Source organism: Peromyscus eremicus, chromosome 5 (assembly GCF_949786415.1).
Source record: "Peromyscus eremicus chromosome 5, PerEre_H2_v1, whole genome shotgun sequence".
NCBI lineage: Eukaryota > Metazoa > Chordata > Mammalia > Rodentia > Cricetidae > Peromyscus > Peromyscus eremicus.
Window position 1 is genome coordinate 26,790,700 of NC_081420.1, and position 23,309 is coordinate 26,814,008.

Sequence of the window (23,309 nt, forward strand, 5' to 3'; positions counted from 1 at the left end):
GGGCTCCTGTGCCACCCTGGCAAGCTAGGGGTATTTCATGTCTCCAGGTCCCACATGACAGCATCTGTGATCCACAAATCTATATTGTGATAGATCTTCACTCATCCCTCTCTACCCTTGAGTGAAGGACTCTCTCTCTCTCTCTCTCTCTCTCTCTCTCTCTCTCTCTCTCTCTCTCCCTCCCTCCCTCCCTCCCTCCCTCCCTCCCTCCCTCCCTCCTTGAAGGACTTTTTCTTAATAGTGCCTAGCACAGTGTCCAATGTCTGTCTGCAGGACTCCAGGGTTATAAAACAGCCAAAGGGGTGGTCACTGGGGTGGTGTTCTCGCAGGTCAGCTAACCTGGGTGCACTCCACAGCAGTGGTTGTAGAGACAAAAAGTTCTGCCTTGTGCTGGAAGCAGCATGTATCTGCAAGCCTCCCTCCTCCAGATCCTCAGGGCCTGTCAGGACTTGGTCCTAGTGATACAGAGGTAGACAAGACAGACAGCATCCTGGCCCTCCTGGAGTCTGTGTTCCAGGAAGGAAGGTGTGACATCACACAGGGCAAGAATTGTGCCAATGAAAAGGAAAGAAAAGCAGAAACATGTTAGTGTGAGGACTGGGGTCTGGGGCTACATTCACAAAGCAATGGGAGAAACATGGAGGAGAGCACATGGAGACTAAGACCATGACAGTGAGAGGAAGCTTCACCCAACACAAAAGGGCTCCTTAACACCCTAGTTCCCAGGAAGGTGATTTAACCTTGCTCCTGCAGAACACAGAGGCATCTCAGAAAGCGGAGGCCAGCTCTAGAGCCCCAACACCAGAACACAGATTGGAGCTGCTGGGAAGCGGGAATGACTCGCTTAGGCCTTGACAAAACCTTGCCAATCTCCCCTACCAGGAACAGCCTCTGCCAGCCTGCAACTGCCCTGCTCACAGGGCACAGGAGGAGGATCCAGGTTGCACCACTGGGACAGCCTGTCCCATAGCTCAGAGCACAAACCTCTCTTTGCCCCTTTCTCACCTGGGTCAGCTCAGTTCCTCTCTTCCGGGGCAGCTCCTCTCTGGTGCTTTGCCTGCTGCTCCAGTGGGCTTCCTGTGTTTTGCCTAAATGCGTATTTGGCCCCCATCCAAAGTGATAATTGTTAATGCCCTCCCTCTTGTGGACCTGTTTGCCAGTTGATCGCTGCTAAAGTAGTTTATTGAACTTCCATGGCTGGGCTTTCCCATCCTCCCTTCCTGTCTTCCTCTGGTGACTCTATAAACGTGTGCCTGCACCAATTCTAGTTCTAGACCTATTGTCTCTGGCACGTTCTTGTAGGCTTGACAGAGTAGTTTATAGCAAACACACACACACACACACACACACACACACACACACTGTATACAACACCTATTGTTTTTTCTCTGCCCTTCCAGACTAGTTTCCATTTATTACACACCTACTCCCTCTGATCCACCTAATACTCCCGTGGTGTATGTTCCCTTGTATCACTGGTGGTGTTCATATTGCCTAGATTGTGGTTGTTATGAGGATTAACAGAACTGCTGCACACAAGCACCCATCCCACGGCCTGCCACATAATTAGCATTTAGTGATAGTTAATAGCATCTACTGGCCTCTTCGCCATCATTGAATTCAATTATTATTTTCCAACCTAATTCTTGGTGTAGTAGAAGATAACATCTCTAAGTTAGCATGACTGGAAAAGCCAGTGTTCTTATCTTAAAGTGATCTTTTACCCACCAGCCATCCTCATACCTAGCTTTCATAAGCCAAAGAATTTGCCTCCATCTTTCATCTCTGTCCTCCACCATGAAAGAATCTATATACAGAGATGCTTAGGATAGAAAAGAAAGGGCCACCCATCTTCTGTACTTCCAACAGCCTGCCCTCGTAGCCAAGTACTTCATCCAAACTTTGCAAGTACCGTTAGTCTACACCTTGTCAGGTAGTCAGGGTCTGAGCACAGCTCCTCTGAGGCTACACTTATGTCCCTGTTTCCTGCTTCCTCAACTGCTCATACTATTTATTTCTCTTCTCTGTCTCTGCTTTTCTCTCTCTTTCTCTGTGTTAGCATGTTCTCTCTATGTGTCTCTGCCCCCCTCTCTCTGTCTTGCTAACTCTCGTGTGTATGTGTGTGTGTGTGTGTGTGTGTGTGTGTGTGTGTGTGTGTGTGTGCGAAGAGCTGGGTATAGAACTCAGTACCTTGTTCATGCTAGACAAGTGTTCTTCCTCTGAGCTGTATCCCCAGTCTTTGGTTTTTGAAGCAGGATCTCACTAGGTAGCCTAGGTTCAGCCTCCCAAGTGTGAAGATTACAGATGCATACTACCATGCTTGTCTCCTCTCCCTCTTTCTTTCTCCACTTTCTCTCCTTCTTCTTCATAGAGCACATCCTTTCTCTCTCCTGTCCCCCTCCATACCACCACCCTTCCAGAAACTCACCAGAAGACATTTTGCTCAATCAGTACCTACCCTGCAGATTGTGTTACAATAGAATGGCATTCCAACTGTGGTGCCTCAAAACTCTGTGCTCACTGAGAGGCAACTGGGAGATCTTGAGGAAACAAAGCTGTAGGGATTCTCCTCCACACCTTTGTGAGCTCAGGAAAGCTGTGGCCTTTCAGCAAGTTGAATCAGGCTTCCTCCAGGGGTCTGACCCAGGAGTCCTTGGGCAGGGGAGCTTAATAACTTGTCAGAGCCTAGTGCCTTGAAGTAGTGTGCTTTTTGGGTTGGTGGGCACTGCAGAAGGTATAGAAGGACATGGAAGGATCCCTCCCAGCCCCAAAGTCAGCATAAGAAAGAGCTAATGGAAAGGATTAAACAGGAGGATTATTGAGGGGGCACATCCTGTTTGGGTGCAGGGAATTCTATGGGCTGAAGGAAGCATCCATGGCAGGAGATGGCAAAGCAAGTGACCACTGTCTCCAATATCTTTGCTTAGAGGACCCTAAATTCTAACTCCATGTCTGGGACTCAGGGAGGGAAGCAAATTGGCACCTGCCAAGCCCAGAAATAATGACTCCAGAGAATTGACCATGGATGCAAACCCCTTAGTAACCCTCATAACAGATATTCCTTGCCCAGCCACCAAGTGTCCTGGCAGCCTGGGTAGCCACTACCTATCTGGAAACTTGGTTTTGCAGAACCTAACACAGTGATGGTGATTGCACTTACCGCCCAGAAAGGTTGATGGGCTTTCAGAAGCCATCAGCAAGGGTGTCGCAGAGTGATTTTAGGTCAGTGTCTTCTCAGTGGAATGTTATTTCCCTCTGTTTGTCATTATCTGTGGATCTCTCCTAGGTCAAGAAGAAGAGAGACTGGCCCTTGAAACTGCCCTGATGTATGGAGCTAAAAAGGCCCTCAACACTGAAGGTGTTGTCAAACCAAGGTCTGATGTGGACATGGACTTTGAGGTGGGAAACGCTGTGCTGGGAAAGGACTTCAAGGTCACCATCACCTTCCAGAACAATAGCGCCAACCGGTACACCATCTTGGCCTATCTTTCTGGCAACATCACGTTCTACACCGGGGTCTCCAAGAAAGAATTCAAGAATGAGGCATTTGAAATGACACTGGAGCCCTTTTCCTGTAAGCTAACAAATGTGTTGGTTTCTTCAGGACCTGTCTCTATCTCACTGTCAACACTGTCAGAGCTCTCTGGTTCTCACTAGATCCCACTATTGGGGGACACGTTGAGGGAAGAGTTTAGAAAACCCCTAATCTTCTCATCTTTGTGTCTCATGAACAGAAACAAATGTTGAAACCTTCTAAGTCTAGAGCCCCATGGATTGGAGAATTAAATGAACCTAACCTCTTGGTATTTAGAGTGTGGCCCATGAACCCACAGAACCACCAGCATCCCAAGCATTTGGCCCCACCAGATCTTCTGAAACAGAATGTGCATCTGAGATCTTAACTTGTCACACAGGCTATATCAACCTAAGACATCTTTTGTGATTCCTCTGCACCATATATATTGAGGCAGAGTCTCCCACTGAACCTGCAGCTCACCAATCCTGCCTACCCTAGGTACCCTTCTTGTGCCCCGGATCCTGTCTCTTCTTGCAGTTACAGGCAGCTACCATGCCTGCCCAACTCTAACATGGGTGCTAGAGGTCTAGACTCTGGTCCTATGCTTTGTGGCAAAAGCTTTATCCACTGGGCCATGCCAAGCTTCTCTATCCATAGCTGTTTTTATAACTGATCAGCCTGATCCAGGGACAACCACTGGGAGAGGGAACCTGAGAGATACAAGGTACCAACCCAAAGTCTGCACAGAGCCATCCCTAGTGGGTTCTCTTTCATGCCCATTCCCCCCTGCCTCCCATATGTCTGTCTGAGCTGTTTCATCACCATAAGAATTCAGGATATTTGAAGCAGGGCAGGATGGACACACTGAAGCCTGCATTGGGGATTGCAGTTTTGAGTGGTCTCATTTTTCCTGGGGGTGTTAGGTGGGCTCAATATTTAGCCCCAAGTTGGGCACAAGGAGAACTTCTGTAGTCAGAGAGCTGAGTCAGAGAGAACTGGAAAGGACTTGACAATCTGGGGCACTGGGTCTCTGGACCTGACACGTGGTAGGAAACAGAGAAGAAAGGGAGTACAGAAGCAATACTGCTCCTAAGGCAGGGACAGGCAAGCAGGCCACACTCAACCAGCCAGCCAGTCACACATCTCTGTTGTTCCTGAGCTCCCTAGATGCTGTAGCTGTCTAAGCTCTGTACCTCCAGAGATGAGCTTCCCAGAGAAAGTGAAAAACTGCTCCTGAAAATTCAGATTCCAAGAAACCCAAATTGCAGGAGATAAGTGTTCCTAGGTTTTGTGATGTAGCCAGCAGTGGAGAAATTATCATGGCATTTTCTATGGAAACTAGAAGATTTGCCCCCGCTTCCCCACCAAGGGGGAGGAAAGGCTTCTCACCAAAAAGGAAGTCAACATGAAGGACCAAAGGGGAAAGCGCTCTCATGCTCACTGGGAACAGGCCCTGGAGGTGTGTGTTGCCTGAGCCATCCGGGCTCTCCCCCTCATTTGCATATGGGAGTGATACAGGTACTACAGGGTTGTTAGCCCATTCCCTGCAAGGCTAATCTTGCTTGTCCGTTAGACATAGCTGGGAAGAGAGAACCTCGGTGGAGGAGTTGTTTCCGTCAGTTTGGCCTGTGAGCATGTCTGTGGGGCATTTTCCTGGTTGCTGTTTAATGTAGGAGGGCCCAGCCCACTGTGCGGAGTGCCACCCATGGGTTGCTAGTCTTGGATTGTATAAGAAAGCTGACTCATAAGCAGAGGAAGTAAGCCAGTAAGCAGCACTCCTTCATGGTCTCTGCTTCAGTCTCTACCTCCGGAATCCGAGGTTGAGCTCCTGTCTTAGCTGCCCTCCACTGTGGCCAAATATCCCTTTCCTCCTTAAGCTACTTTTGGTCACGGTGTTTTAACACAGCCACAGAAAGCAAACTGGAGCATCCAGGCTCTCACATGCACTGGACACAGGGGAGTGCACGTTTTTGTAGAGTTTCTGGTCTTGTAAAGGAGTGAGGCAATAAACAACCAAGCAAGCTAAGCAAGTGCATCATCTGCTTATACGTATGATAGGAAAAATACAAAGCACAGTAAGAGGGAGAGGCACGCTGGCCCTGAGGGTATCACAATCACAAAATTAAAAAATCTATCTCATAGAGTGATGTTGAACAGAGACCTGACAGAGAGAATTCCCACCAGAAGAAGCCGTTGGCATCATAAGTTGTCTAATGTGCTCAGTGAGAAGCGAGGAAGGATGAGGAGCCATTCTTGTTTGTGTGTTGCTTGGTCCTCAGTGTGATGACTGATGATAGGAGAAGGTGGAGCCTTTAAAAGGCAGAACCGTGTGGAAGATAATTAGGAGCTGTGGGCCAAATTGACCTTTGAAGGAGTTGGTACTGGTCTGTGAAGTGAGTCAGTTCCTGGGAGAGCAGCTTATTATAAAGCAAGGCTGCTTTGCAAGCCGGGCCCTTGTGCACATGGCCAGTTTTCTTCCTGTTATGCCAGCACCATGCTGTTGGGATGCTCCAGCCACTAATGTTATGAGACAACTAAACCTATTTTCTTTGTAAATTTCCAAGTCTCTGTAACTTGATGCAGCAAAAACAGACTCAACTAGGAAGAAAAGCAACCAATGGAAATTGATGGGCTTAAATCTTATAATGAATGTCAACCCCTGTACAAACTTTGGCTTTATTTCCAATTGATGTTTCCTTTGAAGGCTTTGAGCATGACCTAACTAGGGACCATACTGAGGCTGGTGAGATGGCTTAGGAAGTAAGGGCACTTGCCACCAAGCCTGGCAACCTGAGTTCCATCCCTTGCATGGTGGAAGGAGAGATCCAACTTCTGAACCTTGTCTTATGATCCCCACTCACATGCTATGGTATGCTTGTGTCCCCACACAAACACACAGTGATAATTTTCTAAGTTAAAGAATAAGAAAGCTCTCACTGGCTGCTGTGTTGAGAAGAGACACACAGAAGCAAGAATGAACCTTGGAGACCAGTTAGAATGCTATAACCATCATTCAGCTGAAATGTGGTGATAGTGTTGTGTTGACAGTGATAAGAGCAAGGCAATCTGGACATGTTCTGAAGATAGAGTCCACCTGATGGGCCTATGCAGTGAGAGGAAGAAATGAGTGATAGGTGTGAAGTGCCTCGACATTCCTGCTACCTTCTAACATAGTAGGAAACTCAGGCTGAGATCATATGGTCAAGGCCATGAAGATGACAGAACTTAGATTCCCCATTGGGCAAGGACATTGAGCCAATGGGTGTAAACTTGAGCCCTGAGTGAAACTGTCTATAATCCATCATATCTCCCTACACCAGAAATAGAGCACAGCCCCTTTCCAACCTCACAAACACTCTGTCAATCTTCTTCCTTCTCTTTTTAACCCCATTAAAGGATGAACTGAAGTCATTCCCTGACTTCAGAGTCAATATGTTCAGCCACTCTAGCCTCATGCTCCCACTCCCAGGCCATCCCCATGATGGTGGACTGTGTGCCCTCAAATCATAAGCCAAAATAAACCCTTCCCCCTTAAAAATTAAAAAGGGGAGATGGCTTTACATGAGTTTATGAACTAGAATGAAGTAATACATTATTCAGAGTCATTCATGTAGGGACCAAACCTAAGCCCAAGTCGATTTTAATATAGTTCCACCCACTCAAAGCACCCAGTGCTTGTCCCAGATAATTTCAATGAAATTAGAACCTCGCTCTTCATTTGCTAATTTACTAGTTAATGAAACTAGGTGGCATCAACTGCATGCCATAAAATGCATGCTGCAATCTGAAGTATATCCCAGTCTTTTGCAAAATCATATACTTCTGCCCTTAATCAAGCATCCTTAGGCGCCTCTATAGCAAATAAAGTTTCCTATGTAGAATGGGAGGCAGACTTTTCAGATTGGTGATTAAAGGGAATATGTGGGCTAGAGTCAGCTTGGGAGATTTGAATAACTTAAGCCACCCAGAACCTTCAAAGGTGCTATCATTGTCACTTGGCTATATTTAGTTTTCTTTGCTTTTTGGAAGAGATGAGGCAGCTCCAGCCTGTGTCTCCCTTGGCTTTCCCCAGACACCGTAAATGATGTTGGCAGCCTCCCGTATCTACCACTCACACAGTGAAAATCTATTCCTCCTTCTCTTGCCACGTTTAATAAACTTTATCTAGAACAATTTCTTGTGCAGCAGCAAAACACACGGCACTTATATAATGGACTATTTCAGGAGCACTGTTCTCTGGGGCTCTGAAGCACAGCCCCATTTTCTCAGTGCTGTGATTGAGGGAATGGTCTGCCTCCAAGAAGAAGTGAGCCCTGAGACTGAGACTGTAAGTGGTGATAAGAGCCTCTACAAAGATAGGTACAGAGAAAATGGACAAATCCTGCTACCCTAAGGAAACCTAATCGTCAAATTCTTTCCCCCAAGAAAAGCCAGGAGAAAACCACTGTTTATTACTATCCATGGAAACACGGGGGTAAAATGCACCATCCACGTATAGTGTGTAAAAGACACGTGCTTGTTTGAGTTTATATATGATAAAGAGAATTCAGAGTCCTACTCATACAAACATTTTATTGCAGGAGGGCCAAAGAGGAAGAATCCAGATATAGGATCAAAGGAGACAGTATTCAGAAGGGAAGAGTTCAAGTGCCAAGGTCAAGCCAGGGTATTCCTTCAAAGACTAGGTTGTAAGTGGAATGGCCTAATTTCAGGAGACAAGCTAGACAAGCTAGTTGTAGAGCCCTTATCACATCTGAGATCGCTCCAAATGCAGATCCTGGTCAGAGGGTGGTGGCCAGAGAACACGTAGCACTGACCAGCTGCTGGTGCAGCTCTGTGGGCCAGACTGGGGTGCCAGCACTGTCCCTTCCACTAGAACCCAGGCTTCTGATTTTTTTAGGGGCTCCCGACTATTACAGTCATGTTTCCCAACTATGCCGCATGCAGGGTCAAACTGTTTGGGCTAGATGTGTAGCTCAGTGGTAGAGTGTCATGTTTAGCATGTCCGAGCCTCTACAATCAATTCTCAGCACGTGGAAGGAAAACAAGGGAAGAGAGAGGTCGGGGGAGGAGGGAGGCTACTGTCTGAACCCCTGTCCCCAAGACTAAGAGAGTATAAGACTACATAAGACTGGATGAGAGCCAGTAGGGTAGGTTTACAGTGGTCCCTGATATAAGAATATAGAGGCAAGATTAGAGCTCTATTAGAAAGCTAGAGGTAGCCCAAGAACCTCCATGCTGTAAAAAGAAAGCCACAGAGAGTGCTGCCCAGGCAGGGCCCTCCACTGGGTTCTCAGACTCCAGAACCAGGAAGTTGTCATAGATGGAAGACAGGTGTGGGTATCCCACCTGCACAAGATGAGCCACATGAGGGGCCCCTCATTCCAGAGGCAGTCAAATGTTATGCTATACCCTGGTATATGCTTGCTCTCCAACTGCTTTCCATTCCTCTAACAAGACTGTCACTCATTGTAATGGGTTGAAACGATCTCAAACTGCCAGTCATGAGGACAACCTGTGGCAAAAGCCAGGCATGGAGCACCAAGATGGTAGGTCTATGGTTTGTTTGTAGAGCTTGTGCCCTCTTGGAGGTGATGAAGGCCTGACTCATGCATCTGCTTGCTGGGCCTGCCAGCTTATGGCACAGTACAGACACCTGTCTCTGGAACTATCAGTAGGCACCATACCCCAGTTCAGCCTGCAGAACTACCCTTTGGGGTCTTGAATCCTGGGCTGTGGGATATAGAGCCACAGAGCAAATGGACCTAGGCCACAGATACAGCTCTGTATCCTCAGCTCCCATGGAAGGGAGTGTGAAGCCACTCATCATCCTCCATGCCTCCTGCACGATTTACCCTCAGCCCCTAAAGCTAGAGCAATGTTTCAACACAGAGGTCTTCCAAATCACAGGGGAGAGAGGCTTTGAAAGCCTTTGGTGGCCTTGGACTTCCATGCTCCTCTTTCACCATCTTGGAATTGCCTTGGCCCAAGTCAAAGCAGCCATGGTTGAAGCTCCTTGGCTCCACTTTCAATATCTCTGTTTAGGCCTTCCATTTTACAGCAGCAAAAGCAATGCTTGGAAAGCTTGACAACTCTCTTCTCTAGTAAGACTTCACTGACTATTACATTTCTTTCTTCACCCTAGAGGCAGGAGAGCTCGCCCCTGATTGAATCTTTGTATCTGACTTTTGCCGTGTTCCTGGTAGTTTGGGTACTAATGTGAGGAGGATGAGAGAGCAAGTAAGGCAGATCCTGTCTCATCTCAGATCTTGATGGCAGCCTATTGGTTTTTCCTCCCTTCAGCCAAGAAAAAGGAAGTGCTTGTCAAAGCAGGCGAGTACATGAGCCACCTTCTGGAACAGGGTCTCCTGCACTTCTTCGTCACAGCACGTATCAACGAGACGAGGGATGTCCTGGCCAAGCAGAAGTCCACAGTTCTGACTATTCCCAAGGTCATCATCAAGGTCAGTGATCGTTTCATCTCAGACAAGAAAAGGGGTCAAAGTACTTATTCAGGCAGTCATGCTCTCTCTCTCTCTCTCTCTCTCTCTCTCTCTCTCTCTCTCTCTCTCTCTCTCTCTCTGTGTGTGTGTGTGTGTGTGTGTGTGTGTGTCTGAGAGAGAGAGAGAGAGAGAGAGAGAGAGAGAGAGAGAGAGAGAGAGAGAGAGAGAGGTTCCAAAACCATAATGGAGCTAGGATCTTCCTGTTCTTTGAAAGAAGCAAGCCATCCTATATATAGTCACGTACATGTAACACTCCTCTTCTCTCCTTACTTAAATATATAGATGTGACTGCAGATATAAATATAACCTGCGGTATAAACACACTTGTGGAGGAAGATAAAGATGTGTAATGGAGACAGAGACTAAAAACTCTGTGTCTTCAGAATAAAGTGGGTCAGGCTTGTGAACTACCTAACATTGTCCCACCTGCATTTTGGACAGTAATGTCGCTCTCTGAGGTGTGACTGTGTACAGTAGGATATACAAGCTGAAGTGTACAGCTGAAGAGCAATAGCTGGAGACATATATATATATATATATATATATATATATATATATATATTATCACTATAAATACCAGCCGAATGGAAATATAGATGATTTCCAGTTCTCCAGAAAGTTCCTTCCTACGTTTTCCTGTTTACAGTCCTCCCCACACACCAAGATGACCAATTTTCTGGCTTCTGTCACTGTGGCTTCTTTTCCCCACTTGGCTGATGGCTTTAGTTGTGCCTCTCCAGGTACTACAGAGAATTTCTTCTTAAATTACTCAGGAGTGTTGATAAAGAAAGCCTGGAAGATGGGATTGGAAGACAGATATGGGAGCCTGTTTTATCCGCTTCTCAGCAGTATAGGCTAACTTCTGGTGGTATCAGTAGATAGCCTTACCCAAGACATCTCCTTGTCATGGAAGCGGGAAACCAAGCATTCAGTGGTCACCTTGGAGAGTGACATTTTATGCCACCTGGGTATGGGATTAGAGGCCTTTTCCTGGTGTCTGGAGAGCATTCTTCTTTGAAATGACCGAGCAATTGGCATAGATCCTGCTAACATGAAATCCCCTAAAGTAATCAAACAATCCAAGTGACCCCAGAGATGGGGCACTGGGCAGACATGAGAGTTCAACCTTGATTCTTATGAACCATGCACTGTGAACCATTTTTAAGCTGATGACTATTGTGCGGCATTCAATATGGCTGCTCTGCGTGGTCATATACTGGGCTCTAGCAGCTGCTCTCAAAGTATAGATCACATATGTAACTGCAGCTTCAATAACTCCTCTAGATAAGCTGTACAAACATTTCATTTTGTAAGTGAGAAAACTGAGGTACAGAAAGGGCTGTAAAACTTGTGCGAGATCACATAACCATCCAGAGGTAGGGCTGAGTCTCCAACCCTGGCAGCCTGGCTACAGAAGCAGGATGAGAACTGCCTCATCCACTTCTCAAAGTCTGGATCTCTGTAGATGGTACATGAAGCACCCTGATGAAGCTTGCTCAACCCTGAAGCTGTGTAGGGCGCACTGAAGAAGAGAATACCATGCCGTCTGCCTCTAGGAAGGTCTATGTCATTGTACCCCTTTTATTCTTTAACTGCAGCCATTTACCATTAGACACCTTGTGACTGGTATCTGCACAATGGGCCTTAAGAGGCAGAATGTAAATGAGGATGCATAGGCTGAGGGAGAATCAGAAGTCTGTAGGTAGAATCAGAAACAAATGCCGAACAGGAAACCGGTCACTTGGATTGCTCTAGGAGTACTGTCCTTCCATGAGAAAATGAATTCAGTAGCTCAGGGAACAGGGACCACAGTAGCAAGAGTCACACTGGCTCTCCCACACTCAAGGGGCCTCGCTGATCTCCCTAAGCCCCATAGCAAAGGTGTCTTTTGCTGCTCTCAGGGGGAATGCTAAGCAGGGCCTGTGCCCATGCTCAGATCTCTGCCTTTCCCACCGGAGGCAGAGCTCTCCTGTTCACCTCATTATGAAGCAATGGCTTGTCCCTGCCAACCTCTCAGGAGAAGCCTTTCCGAGCTGTGAAGTGCACAGACCACAGCACAAAATAGAACTTAATTGCACCGCTGATAATAAACTGTGTGCATGGAAGAAACTGATATCTTTGATCTTTTTAGGTATTATTAATTAGAAGGGTTATTTATTTATTTAGCTATCTTCTAGGTTTCTTTAAGAGTAACTGAACTCTCCAAGGCAGAATCAGAGATGTCTCATTCCACAAGTTAACAGACCAGAGTGGGACTTGAACCAGGGTTGCTGGGATTTAGTTTGGGTTGGTTTCCATGACAGGAGCAGGGATGCTAGTTCTAGAGGAAACTGATTCAGAGTCCAGGCCACTGCCTGAGACTGAAAAGGAAGTTCTGATTCTGTCCAGTGTTAAGCCTGTCTGGAAAAACCATAGGTGAGACATTTGTAAAGAGTCTTTCTCTATCCCGCCAGCTAGCTCCCAAATAAAGACACAGAGACTTATTAACTGTGAAAGCTTGGCCTTAGCCTAGGCTTATTTCTAAATAGCTCTTGTGACTTAAATGAACCCATTTCTGTTAATCTCATGCTGCCCCATGGCTCGTGACATTTACCTCTCCTCCTGCATGTCCTGCTTCCTCTGTGTCTAGCTCATAACTCCCCCTTTCTTCTTCTCAGAGCTCTCTCTGTCCGAAGTCCCACCTGTACTTCCTGCCTAGCTATTGGCCATTTAGCTTTTTATTAAACCAATCATAGTGACACATCTTTACACAGTGTAATCAAATATCTCCCAATAGGTATTGTCAGACAAGCCTTAACAATTTATCTATTTTCTCCATACAATGCCGTGTAACCTTACCAAGTTACTGAGTCTGTTTTCCCACTGTGGTGAGAAAGGCAACAGCAAGTCTCATATCATGGGTTTGGTGATATATTGTGTACCCTAATACAATTTATCTGAAGATCAGATGAGAGACTTCAATCCCAGGAATAGGAAGTAAGTAATATGGTGGGTGGAGAAAGGTATATAAGGCATGAGGAGACAGGAACTAAAGTTTTTTGGCTGAGGAAAACTTTCCAGGCTAAGGAATCCTAGAGGTAAGAGGTGGCTTTTTCCTTTGTCTCTCTGATCTTCAGGCAAATATTATTAGGGTACAATATCACCACACATGGCATCTTTGTGTTTACTGAGCCAAGGGTGTCTGATGATGCAGTCACAATAAGCATCTGATATGTCACTGGCTCTTACTATAGTTGCTTCTCTTCATAAGTGACTAGCTCATGATCATACCTGACTAGGGAAGGTCAGAAGCCTCTACCCTATGTCTTTTGTGGTACACATGTGACTTCTGGGCCACATCGTTCTCACACTGAGACTTTTATAGGAAGCAGGAGCGGTGGCAGCATCAACAGAAAGGCTTGTGAATTGCAAAGTAGGGAGATTGCAGCTTTAATGAATTATCAAGAATTTAGACCAGGAGACTAGGCTATCTTCAACGGACGGTTATCATTTACCCAGCAGAGATGGATAGAGAAACTAGTCTAGGTATTAGAGAAAGGCATGAGGAAGTGTGTCTTCCCTGCCTCACTATAGAGACACACAGGAGCCAGGAAAGACTAAGGATACCCACAGAAAAGCATACTGGCCCATTTTTTAGTTGAGTCTAGAATGTGTGGACAAAGCTTTGTCGTTGGCTCCATGGACAGCCAAGCTTTGGTGGAAATTCATGACCATGGCTGTAGCATGATCAACTCTGCCTCCCAAGAGGTCTCCTGTCTTTCTCTACAGAGTCTTTGCCCCAAAGCATTGACCTCTGGGACTCTCTGGTTTGACCCTAGGAATGGAGCTGCCTGGAAGCTGGAATCCAGCTGTTCTCCCATCTCCTTTTTCAGAGCGAATCTACACAACCTGGCATAATAACGGATCTGCCCATCTGAATCTAAGCACACCATCCACCAAAGCACATGGGCCAGTGGCCAGGTTCTTAATCCTGATGGGTGCATATCAGGCTTAATTCATTCCCATGGCAATAGAGACTGGGTTTGAGTTAAATTTGTTCTTATTTAACTATGCCCAGCACCCACCACTCATGAGTCACGGTGTGTGATCCTCATATGGAAAACGGTAGGGGGAGATGCTCATTAAACTTTAATGAGCATACATCTCTTTTCCTGTGCTATCAAAATATTTTGATGAGAAAAGTATATTTTATTAAAAGCAGACTTGGAAGTTTTCTCTGCCTTCCCATGTGTTGATTGTCAAAAGCTGCTTTAAATCGGGATGGGGGGGGCGGGTAGCACTCTCCAGCATTTTAATTGTTAATGAGCAGCTGCTTTTCGGAGAAGAGGGGCCACAGATAGAAACAAGCTGATCTTCAGACTACACACAAGTTTATCTAAGTGCTGCGACCCACAGCATGGGGACAGCAATCTAATGGGGTTCTCTGGTTCCCAACAAGGAGGGCTGGTAGTTCTCATGCTCAAGATGGGCAGCAGCAACTATGGGAAAAAGCAGGGATGCACAGTGCTGCCACAGCCCTCCAGATCCACACCCCTACCTAGAAGGCACTGAGCTAATAACAGCTTCACAGCCACAATGGGGCTGGTAGTAATAGGTCACATGGGAAGTGTCGCTGCTGACCTCCTGAATAAAATTCAGGGAAGGCCCCATCTCATCCAGCACTTACACCTACATGGGCTATGTCCATCCAGGCTGGGAAAGAGAGAGAAGTCCACCCACTCACCAAGCCCCATAGCCTGGTGGAAAGTTTCACCTCCTATGAGAAGGGAACCCTTCCCTGCCTGGCCTAGGTATGGCATAGTTCAACCCATGTTCAGATTTCATCTACCCCTAGATACTAGCAGATAGTAGCATGGTTTGTCCCAATAATGATCATAATGCTATGTTCCAACTAGAGCCTTTCATTACAAACCTATGATTCTTGCTGAGGTTTCCAGGCCATTTTCCTAGAACCCTGACTCTGTGTATCTCTGTAGTCAGGCAGGGAATATGCTAAGGGGAGTTCTGGGTCCCTGCTTCCCCAGCATCCTGACTTACACACCTGTGTCTCAAAGGACAAATTAAAATTGGGGGAACCACTTAGGGAGCAGTCAGTGTCCTGAACCACTTAACAGTTACTAGGTGAGGAATGATAAAGCTTCTATTTGCTTTATGGGAGCAGAATGTCCAAGTTTTTCACTAATGCCAGGTAGAAAAAAAAAAAAAAAAGATCATGTTCTAATCATCCCTGAGTCCTCTGCTAAAGGCTTGGGAACTCTGACCACTTTCCCTTCTCTGTGTGACAAAGAGTTTATGTACATCAACTACAAAGAGGAAAGGGTGGTTTTTGGCTCACAGTTTCAAAGCACCAGTCTGTGATCAGTTGTTTATGTTGTTTAATGACAGGAACATGTGGCAGAGAAATACGATATCCAGGAAGACATCAAAGAGAGAAAGAGGCCAGAGTCCTAGTATCTCCTTCAAGGATATAGCCCTAGTGACATAAATTTCTTCCACAAGCCCTAATTCTTAATGTCTCTACCACCTCTCATGCTTGTAGCCTCAGTCATTTGGGAGACATTTAAGATCCAAACCATATTATCCTCCATGTTTCCAATCAAAAAATACACTCCCTCTAGCCTCCTTGCTCTACAGTGATTCCAGCCCAAAGACCATGACTCAGCCCTCCCCTTCATGGGTAGATCTAAGGGCAAGGGAACCAGGATGGATGGATGCTTCTTCTCTCTGAACTTTTCTTCCAGAGAATGCCAGATGGGGGACTTCCTGCTGTGGCTTTCTGTGCTCACACCCTTCTGTGGCTGCTGGTGAGAGACAATCACAACTGTGCAGTGAGACAGCCTAAGCTGTGTGAACAGAGAGGGCACACTCTGGGCTGTGTCAACTCCAAGGCTCTGATGGGTGCACTGCCGTCTCACCTTTCTGGACAGCTGTGTAACAGTCAGTGTTCACGTGAGAAGGAAAGGGAGACATCGGGCAGTAACTGAGATACCGAAAATGTAGGTTGCTCTATGCACTTCATTCATGTTTGCTGTTGTCTAAGTCTTCAAAAAGTCAGACATCTGGAATAAGCAACTGCATCTTCCTACCCTGTGATTCTACTACATTTGGATGACTGAATCTCTTCTGAAAAAGTATATCCCCAACTTTACCCTAAATAGAAAATCCCATTATCATCCAGTAATGTACCTCAAGGCCCCAAGGCTACCTTGTCACATTTCACTCTGCTATAGGAATCTAATTCTTTCCTCATAAAGTAAAAAAGAAAAAGGTGGGTGGTAGCTATGTTTTCAAATATAGTTCAGGGTCAACTTAGAACCATTGCCCTCAAAGGATGGTTTAGTGATAACATGAAAAGCTAACACAGCAAATGATTCTTCGGTGAGATGCTATTTTTATCTCATCTGTCAGAGATCACAGTGTGGGTGGCATTTCAAGGAGAATGTTTCAAGTCAGAAAGACCTAGATTTATTTCCGGGTCGGTTCTTCCAATTTACTAGCTCTAGTTATCTTTTAAGTTTTGCTTTCATGCCAAGAGAATAGAGGTAATAATAACAATGCATATCTCCAAGCCCATAGTGCTACAAGGATTCAGTAGGACAAAGTAAGGAAAACAATGGGCAGGGTTCCTGTATTACTAAGTAAATACCATTGTAAGCTGTCTGTTTTATTGTTACTGTTAGTAAACAGAGTTAGGATGGGATATAGTTAAGCAATGATCTAGTACCAATTGCACTTGTGTCTCACTCTCCTCCTTACTGTGTGAACTCAAGCAAAGTATGTAGCTTCTCTGGGCCTCCATTTCCTCATCTGTAAACCCACAGCATCTACCTTGCAGCCTTGTATAGATTAAATGACTTGATACAAGTTTCTACAGTGACAGATATTTTCAATCCACACTGTCAATATGGTATGTGTTAGCCTGAAAAATGCAGAAGGTACCATCAAAGTCTGAATTTTTCAAATTTCACTTTATTTTAATTCATTTAAGTCTGACCTAGCCACCTGGGCTAGTGACTACCATCTTGGTCAGCACGGACTTTTATATGACTTGACTGTGGCAGAACTGTTGGCATCATTTAGTAAATGACAGCCTATGTGTTAACAGAGAGCAGTACCAGCTCTGGAGCTGGTGAACAGTTTACAAATAAGCAACTGCTTATTTCCAGCAGTGACCGTGGGGTGAGTAGGAGGGAAGAAATTCAATTTCCAATGATACATGGAAGACATGATTGAGAGCACTTCAAATAAGGACTGTTGGGTCAATCTAATAAATTGTGTGAATCCAACTGCCAACTTAAGTCCTTTTCACTCTTTCTCAAACTTTTATTTCAATTTCTTCTCAGTGTATGTGTGTGTGTGTGTGTGTGTGTGTGTGTGTGTGTGTGTGTGTGTGTGTATGTGGTGCTAGGGGAGAGGAAAAGAGAAAGAATGACTTTCCTTTTTGCCAAAGAATCCCAGTAACTACTCATTATTATGAGCTTATATAAAGGGCAGAATTCGGTGCTTCTATATTGATGAGAACAATTACCCTGGGAAACTGTTTTATTATAGGTTGACTTTTAAAATAGATACTTTAAATAAAATAGTTGTATTGTTACTTTTCTGTTGTTGTGATAAAACACCATGACCAAGACAATTTATAGAAGGACAAGTTTCTTTGGGTTTACTTGTCCAGAGGAATATGAGTCCATTGTGGCAGGGAAACATGGCAGCAGTCAGGGAAACATGGCAGTGAGAGCAGGAAACTGAGAGATCATATGCTCAACCACAAGTAGGAAGAAGAGGGCAAACTGGAAATGGGATGAGGCTATGAGACCTCAAACCCAACCCTAATGATGTACTTTGTCCATCAAAACTGCACCTCCTAAACCTCCCTGACAGCACCAGCAACTGGAGACTGAATATTCCAATGCTGACACCTCATTTAAACCACAAAGCAGTGAAAACATCAGGATCATGAGATGTGTGTAAAAACATGAGGCATCTCCAAGGACAGCGTGTCCTAGGCTCTTTTCTCTGGTCCCTGTCATAAGCATCCCTCTCTAAACTCAATACCATGAATATTGTTCCTTGACCTAAGATCCTATAGATTGCCCTAAAGTCTCCTTTTATTTAAGGCTTTATGAGAACGAGAGAAAGAGAGAGGGGGGGAGGGAGGGAGGGAGGGAGAGAGGGAGGGGGAGGGAGGGAGGGAGGGAGGGAGGGAGGAAGGAAGGAAGGAAGGAAGGAAGGAAGGAAGGAAGGAAGGAAGGAAGGACAATATTGGCATTGAAATGTTTTCACGGCATGAAAAAGGTGAACTGTTCAGAATCCAGGAAGAATTCAACACAAACTCTTTCCCCCACACAGCCATTGCTCTCTGCTCCACAGACACCATCACATCTCTTAAGTCAGTAAATACCAAGAAAATGTTCTATTCTCTTCTAAGAAAATGGGAGGAAAAATGGCTACTCAACATTTCAAGCAGGACTGTTGAATGTTGGAAAGTTAAGTATTGTATTTAGGTTGGTTTGAGTTTGTATGATTCAGCATCCTCTCAAGAGTCAGGGACAAGAAGCTGAAATTCTGGAGGCAAGAGACAGATATAAGAGGATAGATACCAAACAGTTGTTAATTACAAAAGAAATACACAACAGCTTGAGCAGAGCCTTCTTCTATCAGCCACTTCTCTCCAGCCTCCTCCTAGTGACAGTATTGACATACTCAATCCAGACACTAATTGCAGAGATAATACCTGGAAACAAACTAATTGGGTGTGACACATGAAATTAGCCAAGAGGATTCTGTATTGTGATCATATTCAGAAGTGATGCCCATCCACAGAGGAAAAGTGCACCGGGCAGCTTTTCAAATACATGTTGGGCATCCCTAATCCAAAACTCCAAAAGCCAAAAATGTTTGAGCTTCAACCCACCATGCAAAACGTTCCAGAGTTGGAATATTTCACATTTTGGATTTTTTTTTAATTAGGAACAGTCATCTAGTAAAGTGGATATAGAAATATCCTAAAAATTTCTATGCCTCTGAAATCTAAACTTCTGGTCCCTGGTATTTCAGATAAGGGAATATTCCCTGTTATAGTCCTCAGCAACCAGGGAGGGTATGTTTTTCCACAACACAGGAACCATCCTGGGATTTAGTGCAACAGCATAGGAAGGGTTCTTAATGTGGGATTCATAGATCCTAGAAAATAGTAGATAGCCTTCATGGTTCAGAGTGAATTTCCTGAAAATGCATTCATGTGGTACTGGATATAGCTGTCTGGAGAAAGTGCTAACAGTAGCTGGTAGTTTTATTTCCTTTTAAATACTACTATTATGATTAATTAAACTTGTTCTTTCACAACTTCATAGAGGTATGTAAAGGCTTCTCACCACTCTTACCCCAACCCTCTCTAATCTCCCTCCCACTACTGTCAACCCTCCTCCTCCCTAAAAGTCCCTTTCCCACATTCATGTCTTTTTGTTTTCTTTTGTGACTCACTGATTTGAAGCAGGGCCCTCTGTGTGACCATAGATTTGGAACTGTGTATTGGGCTCACCTTTGGGTACACATTAGTAGACAATGACGGCTCCTCCCCTCAAATCCATCAGTAGCCAATAGTTTAGCAAGGATGAATAGTGGTCCATGAATCCCTCCTAGATCTAAGATTGACTGCTGACGGGCTCAATCTGGTATAGGCCTGGGAAAATTTAGATTCATTTTCTAAGAGGCTTCTGCTCATCCTTGGGATGACTGTGACAAAGGCAGATAATATCAAAACACTTCCCCCAGAAAGAATTGGAGTCGTTACAGCAAACATTCTTACCGAAGGTGTCCATGTAGCCTTCTCTAATTTAGATAAAACTTCTATTTTTAAAATTCCAGTGGGCTTTGAAGTTATTTTAATGAGAAATATTAGACTTACGACACCATATGAGACACTCAAATGGGCTGAGTGAAAACACCTGGGAAGAGAGTGACAGATTCAGTCTTTCAGTATTTTGGTGGCAACAGCTTTCAAGGATGGGAGTTGGGGACAGGAAAGGACTTGGCTTCCCAAGGGATAGTTGGCAATTTCTAGATATTTGTGGTTGTTGTCATTTGTGTGGTGCTGTTGGCTCTTGGCATCTAGTGGACAGAAGCCAGAGATGCTGTTAAATACCTCCATGATGCAAGACACCCCACAGCTGAGATGCTTCCGGCTCAAAATGCCACTGGTGCTGAGATTGGAAAACCCTGGTCCTGACTTGACTATTGGCTTTGCTGCAGCCTTCAGACCAGGCAACTCCATTCACACTGTATCACCCCAGAAGCTGCAAAAATAACTTCCAGCTCATGCACCCACACTTTCATTAGTTGGCGTATGCCCTCCTCATTGAACCTTATTTATTTTCAGTTTTGTCAATGTGGCTTCAAATTCAGTTCTGTCTTCACCATTCGAAAAGCTCCCTTGCTCCTAGAAAGCCTGTGGGCATAAGGACAAAGTAGATTTGGTTGTTTGGTTACTACTTGGTTGTTGTAGCTTCCAACATCCCTGGCCATCACATCCTGGGTTCTATGTTGAGGCTCTCTTATATGAAGACCTGAATTTGAATCCTATCCTGGTCAGTAGCTTCAAATTTTTGTGTAAGATACTTACTTCACAAAAAGTAAAATGCCAGCACCAAGGATCCTGCCTCAGAAAACCTTTTCCTCCTTAAGGGATGATTATGGTATGAACATCTTGTTCCTGTGTGACTTGGAGTTGAAAGTAATGTAGCCCTTGTATAAGAATTCTCATGAACCATGCTCTTCAGTGGAGCTAGTGCTTAGTAATGAGCCAGAGTGCTCAAAATAAACAAATTACAGGCTCTACCATTTGGGATTGTAGCTTCATGATCTGGAGTGGGCTGAGACTTCTACCGTTGTAACTTCCCGTTGGTTAAAGTTACAGCCTCTTTCCAGCACATAGTCCTTATCTTTAGATATGCCCATTGCTGTCTCCATCATTATTAGCCTTCCCTATCCTTAGTGCCCCTAAACTTTTCTCTCTACCCACTGTTCCTAGGAAATGGGGACATGAAATGAACACGATGAATTGGTTGAAAGTTTTATTTTTCTGATAGAATTTTTTAAATCCCACAGACATAAATTTAGTTACAAACCAGAAAAGCAAAACCATAAGATTTTATTCTTAGCTGTAAAGTCAGTAAGCAAGGGTCCTCTTCTCCAGGCAATGTTCTTCCTCTTAATCTCCATTCATAAGAAAGTCTTATATCTGTGTGTGTTTTCATATATTATACACTAGCTAAAGAAACAGATGTAGTATTGGCAGGTTGTTATATAGGAAACTCAAGCAACCAGTAACTGCCACTTTAAAATAATTCTAACTAAATATTTGCTGGGCACAGGATAGATACTGGAGTCAAAAGCAGCACTGATATTTTAAGAAGCTTGAGTTATAATCTCAGGGCAACTTGCAAGCTGATTTTTGTGCATCATCAACCATCATCATCACCATCACCATCACCATCATCATCATCTCTTTTGTTCTCAAGTGATTTTAGTTTTATACAGATCCATCTATATGGCAATCTAGTCCATAAGCAGACAAAGAAATCTCAGTGTTGTTTGACCATTTTCCAATACATTGATTTTGTATTGAGAAAGCCTTCTAAGTATATGGCACTTACTAAATATAGCAGAAAGGATAATAATATCATTATATATATATATATATATATATATATATATTATCCCATACAAATATAAGTCTTCTTTTAGAGACAACAAAACTGAGTCTGCTTACAGTTCTCAAAAGAAGTATAAATGGCCAGTAGCCACATAAAAAATAAATAGGTTTAGCAATCAAGGAAATGAAAATCAAAACTATGTTGATTATAATATTTAGAAGGCAGCTTAGCCCCATTCCACTTTAGCATAACCACAGTATTAAGGTCAGTGATAGGGCCTAAGATACCTCCTCAGCCATGTGTTTTTGATGGGGTTTACAGAACCAGATGTGAGTCCCCTCTTGCGGAGGAGGCATTGGGCCCCCGATCCAGGCAGAGGGTGGTTGGTTACTACCACAACAGCTGTGCACCACTTTGCACAACTGGGCACATCGTGCTTGGGAGGTTAGTGCTGTAGACCACAAGGTTCACAGCTAAGTGAGACCTTGATGCCTTTCCTACCCCCAGCTGCTCATATAGCACAAATTCTACCCCAGCTTTAATCAGAAAATCATTTTTTGGTGAACAGTAGTGATCACAAAGAGGCAGGGGTGTTCAAGGTGCAGAGAATAAGTTACAGTTAGGTATTCGTCTGCAAATGTCAGTTGTAAATATATCAATCTTCTAAAGCTCAGGTATGAATGAAGAGGGGGAGGAAAAAATGTAAGAGCCAGAAGAAGAAGAAGGGTTTTGAAATCCCGACCTCTTGGCATACATAGCATAGGCAATACAGTCGTGACTTCATAGCATTCATGTAGCTGTCAACAGTCAGGCATGGATCAGAAAGGTGCTCACTGCACTCTACTCCTTCTGAACTATTGGCAATGGATTCTATGTGTGTGTGTGTGGCAGGGGGCGGGGGCTGTCATTATCTTCAGTTGTGTACCCAAATAATTGTGATCACCAGGTGCCAATGGAGAGTTTCTAATCTATGTCACACAGATTTGTGCACTGTTTAGCTCCAAAGATCTTAAAAAGAAAAAAAAAGAGTACAGCAAAAAGTTATGAATGTGGGAAGGGGACTTCTAGGGAAGAGGGGACACAGTAAGAGAGCAAAAGGGAGATTGAGCAGGGAGTTACAGTTATCAGAGTACATATTATCCATATATAAAACTGTCAAAGAACAAACTCAATAGACATTTTAATTTTTAAACTACATTATGATTCCATCTTACCTTTGTTAGAGTAGCTATCATCAAGAAACAAACTATAAATGTTGAGAATATAGAGGAAAAGGAACACTTATACACCATCAATAGAAGTGTATACTGATAGAGCCACTACCAAAATCAATATGGAGGCTTCTCAGAAACCTAAAATTAGTATTACCATATGACCCATGTATACAACTTTTGGGTTTATAGCTGAAGGAATTTAAGTTAGCAGACCAAAGAGATATCATAAGGATAGCAAAGTTGTGGAATCAGCAGCCTAGTTATCCATCTACAGATGAGCAGATAAAGAAAAGAAGATGTATATACACAGCAAGACAGTTTTGTTTATCATAAAGAAGATGTCATTTGCAAGGAAATGGATGGAGATGGGGGATCCATATGTTAATCCAGACTCAGAAAGGCAAATATTGCATGTGTTCAT

At 44.4% G+C, this 23,309-nt stretch overlaps 1 protein-coding gene across 1 annotated transcript in view; it reads left to right on the forward strand.

The window, feature by feature from the left end:
• The window catches only part of F13a1 (coagulation factor XIII A chain), a 166,804-nt gene that overhangs the window by 132,139 nt on the left and 11,356 nt on the right, over positions 1 to 23,309 (forward strand). Inside the window, exons 12-13 of the mRNA XM_059262307.1 lie at positions 3,287 to 3,574; positions 9,821 to 9,981. Of these exons, the coding sequence (XP_059118290.1) occupies positions 3,287 to 3,574; positions 9,821 to 9,981 (449 nt within the window). The remainder of the gene's footprint in view (positions 1 to 3,286; positions 3,575 to 9,820; positions 9,982 to 23,309) is intronic.